The sequence below is a fragment of the Apaloderma vittatum genome, unplaced genomic scaffold (assembly GCF_000703405.1).
Source record: "Apaloderma vittatum isolate BGI_N311 unplaced genomic scaffold, ASM70340v1 scaffold19591, whole genome shotgun sequence".
In the NCBI taxonomy this organism is placed as follows: Eukaryota; Metazoa; Chordata; class Aves; order Trogoniformes; family Trogonidae; genus Apaloderma; species Apaloderma vittatum.
Window position 1 is genome coordinate 5850 of NW_009698760.1, and position 8390 is coordinate 14239.

Here is an 8390-nt window from a genome sequence, read left to right on the forward strand (position 1 = left end):
AAGCAGCCTCAGCCCTTGGTCTAATTGTTTGTGTCATTGCTTCTAATCCAGAATGTCTTGTCCTAGGTCCTGCACTGGCAAAAGCCTCCCCTGAGCCAGGCAGGGAGCTGCTTGGGGCTGGGAAGGGAGGAACCCAGCAGGGAGAAAATTTGGGAGGAGAAATACAATCAGTATACTCAGTACATGGGAACGGTGCCCATAACCCAGGAGCTCTGGAGGGCTCGGCCCTACCTGGAAGCAGTTCTTGAACGAAGTAGAGAGCCACGGGGTTGATGCAGGAGTTGAGGGAGGCCATGTTGATCCCAAAGTAATCCATCACCAGGAGGAAACTGAGGCACGAGGGGAGAGAAGAGGGTGGATGTGTTAGAAGCTCATGGAAAACTGAGAGAAGGTTTCCAAAATGCCCGGCCCAGGAACCTGCTCCCGTGCCCCATGCCGTGGAGGTGAGCACAGAGCAGCCCCTCCTGCTGTCAGGCAATCACACGATATTTTTCTTGCGTTTCTGAGGAAACCAAGAGCATGAGCTCCGCTTTCCCCTGGTGACCCTGATGTTCTCAAACTCAGGCAGACCTGAACTGGTTTTTTTTTGTGATGGGTAAAGAGAAGGGGGAAGACAGGCACCTGCCAAGCAGCAGAAAGCGTGTGCAGCCCCCTTCGTCCCGCAGGGACTGTCCTCTGCCCAGGACACCTCTTTAGGCCACAGTTTTAGAGACATATTGATCTTCTTATGGTCCCCCACACCCTTTCCCTGTGCCTCTCGGGAAAGCAATCCCATCCAGAAAGGAACTATTGAAATAAGGTGTTTGGAAGGCAACTCCACCAGCCTGCAACGAGCCCGGCAGAGCTTCTGCTGGTGCCCCACAGGGGATCCCACCAGGGTGTCCTCGTGCAGATGTCCTTACCTGAGCAGTTCACACCTGTTGGGGTCCGTCTGATCATAGATGGTCTTTTTGAGGATGCGGCTGAGGTGGAGCGGCAGCCAGCAGAGCGCAAAGATCACCACCAGGCAGAACACGGTCTTGGCCACCTCCCGGCGCTGCGAGGAGAAGGTGGGCAGGACAGGGATGGTCTGGGTGAACGTTGGAGAGCAGGTGGAGCAAAGCACCATCTCCCCGGACTGAGCAAGGGCCCTTCAAGTACTTTCTGTAACCTGGTGGTGGCTGGGTACCCCTTTTGGCTCTAAAGCATAACCCACAGATCTCAACCCCTGCGTGACAAGGAGGACGCCGAGATCCAGGCTGCAGGAAGGAGTATGGGCCAGACTTCTTCCCACCCCTTCCCGCCACTGCTTTCGGTGACATTACTTCCCCTGGGACATGGGCACCTCATCCGCCCACCCCTCACGCTGCAGCACTGAGACCACCCAGCTGGTCTGCCCCGAGGGATCGTCCTGCAAATGAATTCTGCAAAATCAAGGCGGTCCCCGGCTGTAATGCGAGTGGTTTGGGTTGTCCCTGAGCGTGGAGATCGTAGAGCTGCAGGGCCATCTCCCTGGTTTAATCCATGTGTCTGCATCAATGTGCTAACACCCGTGGATCACCCTGAGGTGACGTCAGCTCAGATGTGTCCTTCACAGGGACGGGTCTGTGCTTTCCTCTTAGACGGCACTTCCCCCTGTCTGGGAAATATTAGAGTTCCTGCCTTCCTGGTTTTCTTACCCGTTTCATGTGGTCGTTCAGAGCAATTCTCATGCCATTTCTCTTGCTCAGCATCTCGCATGACATGAGGGTGTAGAAGATGCCAGTGCATACCAAGGGGAGGCAGAAGTAGAAGCCGAAAAGCCACCAGTCCTTCACGTCACGGTAGAACTGCAGGCAAAAGAAAGAGCAGCTGGAAGCTGGGGAAGGAGGGGGCCAGCTGGGGCTGAGCTGAGCCCAGTGCTGGCTTATATCAGGGACTTGTGGTGTGTGAAAGCGTAAGAGCTCCTGTGCGACACACGAGTGGGACCGTCTTCCCCCACGGCTGGGGCACAACTTGCACTTGAAGTAGAGGCTGGTTTACACCAGGCTGCCAATCCAACCCAGCGCTCTTGTGCAAGAGCTGGTTGCAAAGATCTCACTTGTCAGACACTGTGGGGTGGGTTCTGGTGCTTTGTGAGGGCTTTCATTGCTTTCCTCACCCTCAGCTGACCCTGTGACAAAGGTTACCCTGCAGAGCGGTTGTGCAGATGCTCTTTGCCCTGCTGGGACAGCAGGTTCTGAAGCTTCCCGAGGTGTGTCGTGACCTTCTGATGTGGAAGGTGAAGACTCCACTCAGCCTAAGGACCAGCTGCCTGTTTTCTGGCCCCACATTCAAAGCAAGTCCACTACAGTGCCGGGTCGGATTTTCCCTCCCCGTGTTCACCCCGATGGCTAGAAGAATCCATCTGTGGAAGCATCTAATCCTCTAACGGAGGAGGAAGGATGCCCTGGGGGCCTGTGTTTCCCTTACCCTCACTTTTCAGCCGCGGTGGGATGGTACCTACCATCATGAAGCTGGATTTCTGTTCGGAGGCGAGCATGCACACCCACAGGTGCCGCTCCCAGTAGCTGAGCTCCACCACGTCGAAGGCTATAGCTTCGGGGATGGCGAGCACGATGGCCACCACCCAGATCAGCGCCACCTCCACTGCCTTCCACATGGGGATCCCTATCCCCTGGATCCGACTCCAGGACGCCACTGCTCGGTACCTGCAACAGGAGCAGGTTGGAGTGAGGAAAGCAACCGTCAGGCAGGGCTTGAGAAAGTGCAGATTAGAGTTATCCCCAAAGGGCATCTCCCTCACACCTTCCTCCTCCACCCCTGAACCCTCTCCCTTTGCTGGGATGGGCTCAAGGTGTGGATGTGATGGCACCCCTGGATCCGACTCCAGGATGCCACTGCTCGGTACCTGCAACAGGAGCAGGTTGGAGTGAGGAAAGCAACCGTCAGGCAGGGCTTGAGAAAGTGCAGATTAGAGTTATCCCCAAAGGGCATCTCCCTCACACCTTCCTCCTCCACCCCTGAACCCTCTCCCTTTGCTGGGATGGGCTCAAGGTGTGGATGTGATGGCAGCTCTCCTTGGGCAATGCCCACTTGCTGTTGGGGAGGTGCCACCCTTCCCCACCACCCCGGCAGTTGCTCCAGCACATCACAACCCACCCCTCCACCTTTTCCAGCAGGATTTAAACTCCATTGCCGTGGCCAGTTCCTGCTGGATTTCAACTCTAAGGGAGTTGTCCCCATCTCCAGATAAGGCCCTGGACCAAGCCACCCTGTGGTTTGCCTTTTGATTGCAGTGAATCGTAGAATCCTAGAATGGCCTAAGCTGGAAGGGACCTTAGAGATCATTTAATCCAGCCTCCCTGCCGCCAGGGACGCCACCTCTCGACTAGATCAGGCAACACGTGGGGACCGAACGGGAATCTAACACATGACCTTAGCGTTGTTAGCACCACGCTCAACTGACTGAGCGAACCAGCCCCCAATAGGCTGGTTAAGGTTGGAGGGGACCTTGAAGATGGTCTAGTTGCAACCCCCCTACTGTGGGCAGGGACACCTCTCTCCCACCAGCCCAGGTGGCTCAAAGCCCCGTCCAACCTGGCCTTGGACACTTCCAGGGATGGGGCATCCACAGCCTCCTTGGGCAACCGAGGGATGTGCTGAAGTCAAATACGGATCAGGCTGGGCGGCGCAGCTGTAAGAGCTGTTTCTTACCTGTCGATGCTGAGAGCGCAAAGGCTGAGGACCGTGATGCCCACGGAGGCTTTCTGGATGAAGGGCACCAGCTTGCACACCTGCACGCCGAAGGGCCAGTCCTTTGCCAAGAGCTGGGGGAGAACCGCAGCGTTAACGGGAAAGATCATCCGGCTTCCCGTCAGAGCAGGTGGTTACCCACAAGGTGTGAGAAGCCCATAAAGAGCAGCTGGAAGCCCTCTGAGGTTACCTCTGCCGGGATTACGCGGTGAGCGCTCTCCGGTATTTTCTGCTGCACTGGGAACCATTCAGTTTCCCCGAGGGCTCGTTGCGAGATGCGTTTGCATCCCACACAGGTGGGTCTGCCAGATATTTTGCTGTAGCCGTTACTCTGTTCTTGTTAAATGTACATCGCAACGACCCAAATCCTCTCCCTGGCCAGATGGTGCATCTCCCATCCAGCGTGGCAACGGCAGGGTTAAAATGGAAATCCTCCCTGCCCTGGGGACAAATTTTGGAGGGGCCTTGCTGCTCAAGTTTTTGAGGGGCTCAACTGCGACCTGCGCGTGGACCCTACCTTATAGACGTTGATGGGCAGAGCGATGAGGATGTAGAGCAGGTCTCCGAGCGCCAGGCTAGCGATGAGGACGTTTGGCCCGTTCCTCATGCACTTGTTCTTGTAAATGATCCTCAGGAGCGTGGAGTTCCCGATGATCCCCACTATGAAGATGGTGCAGGACACGATGGTGTTGATGTACTTGAAGATGTGCCTGATGTCTGCAGGCTTCACGCACACGGGCAGCAGCGGCGGGGCGTCCCGGGCAGACTCTCCGAGTGGTTCGACAGCTTGGCGTCCCGGAACAGGCTTGGCTGGACCAGACTGTAAGCCTGCTCCTGGCTGAGCACCTCAAAGGGGACGGTGCTCTCCTGGAAAGCCCTCGGGGTCTGGCTACGCGCCCCGGAGAAGAGGCAAGTCAGGAGAATGGCTATAGTGGTGAGAGCTGGGATTGTCGCCATCGAGGACCGGACGGCAAAGCTGGCTGGGGAGGTGCCTGTGGGGCGTGTGGCTGGATCTGCAGGTGGAGAAGGACAAGGAGGAGAAGTGGGTTAGCGGAGGGAGGAGGGACAAGAAGAGGCCAAATGAAAGGCACTGCTGTCATCGCAACGATCAGAAATAACGCCGGGTTAGATCCCGTCTGGTCAAAGCAGCTGATCCCTGTGGCTGGGGGGCTTTGCTGCTAAAATTAAATGTGCCTGGTCTGGTGAAGCAAACGCAAGGGAAAACAAACGATCTCCTCTGCCTCTCGCACAGCATTTCAGCAGATGAGGGCACCTGCCTTTTCTCAACGGGGCGCGCTGAGCCAGCTCTTGCACCTTCTGAACTCAGTCCTGCTGCTCACACAGCAAACCTGAAGCTGCTTTTGTGCCCACCCCATGCTTCCCGGGTAGCTCCTGACTGAAGCAGCAGTTTTAGGGCACCTGCCCCATCAGCGCCTGCACATCTGGGTGGTTCTGCTAACCCCACAGACCCAGCAGATCTTTTCTTACAGTCTGTGCCAAGGGAAAGTGGGAACCCACCCCTTGGCAAAGCCCGTGGGCTGCCACACGCCAGCGTTCAGCACAGAGTGGAAAGCCTCGGCACAGGCTTTGCCGGGAGCCCTGATGGGAAAACACTACAAGGGTTTTTCCAGAAACGCCGTATTGATACCTGACATCTTACTCCAATTTATGTGCGAGCAGCACAGCCCCTCCTTCCCCATCCTTATCGTCACTAATGGAACCGCTTCCCTTCCACATCCACTGTGCCCACTCAGCTTGGTGCCCAGGGGTGTAAATCTCGCCGTGCTGTTTCCATTGTGACTGCTGAGCACAGCAAAAGGTCTCTCGAGCTCACCGAGGCTGGAGCGCTACTAATAAATATCACCGGGGTGAGCTCTGCTTTGCCAGTCTCAGACAACGCTTTCAGGCAGGACCTGGCAAGCTGCTGCACCGGGAGGAAGGTGAGGATGGTCGCAGCGCTGTCCTGGCACGATGTGAATTTCTGGAAGAGGCTTCTGGATAATCCAGATGCGGCCACTGGTGGGGAATGAGCCCCAAGAGGGAGGGGAAGATGTCAGCACCCTGCCAGTCTGTGCCCCAGCTCCGCCTGGGTCAGATCTTGGGTCTCCTGGTTAGGGTCTGTGCAGAACACGTTTCTCCAGCTGTGAAACTTTACAGCTTTGAAAGGAGGAAGGATCGCTGTGCCTGGGCTGGAAACGGGAGCCCTTTGGGGCTCTGCTCCAGAGGAGCTGGGTAGGTGGGGACAGGGAATCCTGCCTGAGATCAAAGATGGGACTTCAGTCTCCGCTCTGACTCCACCAGACCGAGCCAGGATCTGAGCCCAAACCGGTGATTGGCTCCCCAGGACCACTCAGCCACAGCACACCTGGGCTGTGGCACGGTTCCCCTTGCCCAGGACCAGGGGGACCCCGGGATCAGCAAGGCATGAGTGATGGGGGCACACTGCTCCCCATCCATGGGGCACAGCCAAGCCAAGCAGGAGCCCTGCCGGGAGCGACTGCGGCTTCCCTGGCGACAGCTGTGTGTCATGGGCTCGGGCCAGGCTTTGCAGAAACGCCTCTGCCTGTCTGCTTGTTCGGAAGACTCCAGGAACAATCAATCTTTCCCAACAAACCAGCCTAGCCAGACCTAGGCTTTTCTCAATTCTGACCCACTGGTCTTGCCAGAAATTCTGAACCAGGCTCAGTCCTTCCTGACCCTCCTGTGTCCTTCGGTCAGATCCTGGGTACTCAGAACTACAAACAAGCCTAAAACTTATTCCCGGTTATGTGTCGAACATTAGGCAATAACAGAACTAAATCCCTTCAGTCACAGCTTAGACTTCATGAACAGGAGAGTTAAGTATTCGATTCTGTTAACCACATTTTCAAGATGTTACTTTTCTGGTTTGAATCCTTATGACAGCACCTCATGTGTACAGTTTCACCACAGAAAGGTTGAAGATCCCCTCACTTTTCAGCTCACTATAAGCCCAATTCCATCTGCTAAAATATTGATGCCCGGTGAAATCCCGGGTGTTCTCTGTGCAGACTCGAGCATCTTTGCAAACTTATCTTGCAGATAAACCTTGTCACTGTGAGCCAGAACAGGCACTGTGAGCTTACCTGCCTGCCTCTACCTGGAGAAAAAAGAGCAATTTTTAACGACTTGAAGAGCATTTAGAGAAGAGTGTCCTTACGATGATTGGAAAACAGCCCGTATCTGGCCTGTGGACACCCTGCTCTCACAGGTAAGTAGTTATATCCCGTCACTGAGGGGTGCCTGCAGGTGTACGTGATCTGAAAACTGGGGAAACCTTCAGCCCAGACTGTGCCTCCTGTAAGGGCAGAGCTAGTTTCCTAAGGAGGGGACGGTGGGATGCCAGCTCGTCCCCGTGGATAACCAGTTGCCTAGAAAGGGACGAAGCTGTGCGCCAGGATAGCTGGTTATCAAGGAGCCCAAAGGAGGAGCCTCTGTCCCTCCGGAGACGCGCAGGTCGAAGCTGAGGACTCCCAAAGTTGTCACCGGTCAGAGAGGAGCCTGGACAGAGCCCGGCAGCCCCCGGCGGTTTGGCAGAGGAGCTCATGTGCGTGAGACTCACAGGACACGGCTCGCTGGGTCCTGCCTGTCCCCTCCACAGCGCGGCTGCAAAACACCCAGTAAGGAACCAAAACACATCTGCCCTGTCTTGCCTTAAAATCCAGCGCTTGACTATAAGAGAAGCTTTTTTTTTTCTCCTGTTCAACAGCCCATTTCTTTCTGGCCCTCCATGCTGCCTCTCGCATCTCAGAGTGCTTGAAAGCGTAAGCCTTCGCAGCTGTAGGGGAAACTGAGGCACGAGAAACTCATTCTGCATGCAGCAGATGCAAAGTCAGAACCAGCATCGCTTGACCCAAAACCCTCTGAGCTTTGCTTGTGTTGCTGATCATCTGGGGAAGTGACTCGGTGCCCGAAGGGGCCAGCCCCGCTCCACGCTCCCCAGCCAGACCAACCTCACCAAACAGACTTTTTTTTTTTATTATTTTGCTGATAAATGTCTCTTGCAGCAAAAATCCACGAGTGAGGGAAAAGAGGGAGAAAGGCAAGGTAACACCACAACACCAGCAGCTTCCCTGGCTGGAACTCAGCCTGGTCCGTAAGCAGGAGGACCTTTTCCCCGGAGATAAATCGGATTTCTTCTCATGCGCCCTCTCCCTGCCCATCTCGCTCAGAGATCACACTCCCGGGGGGGGTCCCAACGCAAGGGGGATCTGAGAAAACATGCAAAAACTCACCCTGAAGCAAGAAACCCGTTTGTTGGCCTTGAACAGCAAGAGTTTTCTGCTGGAGTTAAGTTGCCTTCCTCGCCACCACGAACTTCGGGTGCTCCTGGGATCAGCCGCTTTCCCGTCAGGCGGTTCCTGCAGGTCCTGGGGGAGCAGCAGCCTTGTAGGTCCTGGGGTTTGCTTTTGAGCGTGGGCTCGTGCTTTGGGGGGGACGCTTCTTCCCTCTCGTGACTCGCCGAGGTCTCTCTGCCCGGTTGGTTTTATAGAAAACCGCAGCCCCCGTGACCAATGGGCGACGTGCGGGACGAGGCGGGCGGGAGGAGGGCGAAGCAGGAGAGACGCGGGGCAGCTCTGCGAGGGGATGAAAATAATAAACAAATAAAGCTCCAGGGGAGGGAGGGAGTCGGGGGAAGGCTGCTGACCGCCTGTCGC

At 55.9% G+C, this 8390-nt stretch overlaps 1 protein-coding gene across 1 annotated transcript in view; it reads right to left on the bottom strand.

Annotated features, from left to right (window-relative positions):
- Positions 1-4706, bottom strand: part of LOC104280483 (endothelin B receptor-like) — a 5275-nt gene extending 569 nt beyond the window's left edge. Inside the window, 7 exon segments of the mRNA XM_009878146.1 lie at positions 177-329; positions 903-1036; positions 1659-1808; positions 2465-2669; positions 3676-3788; positions 4232-4473; positions 4476-4706. Coding sequence (XP_009876448.1) covers positions 177-329; positions 903-1036; positions 1659-1808; positions 2465-2669; positions 3676-3788; positions 4232-4473; positions 4476-4671 — 1193 coding nt within the window. The 5' untranslated portion in view covers positions 4672-4706.
- Between the last annotated feature and the right edge of the window lie 3684 nt (positions 4707-8390).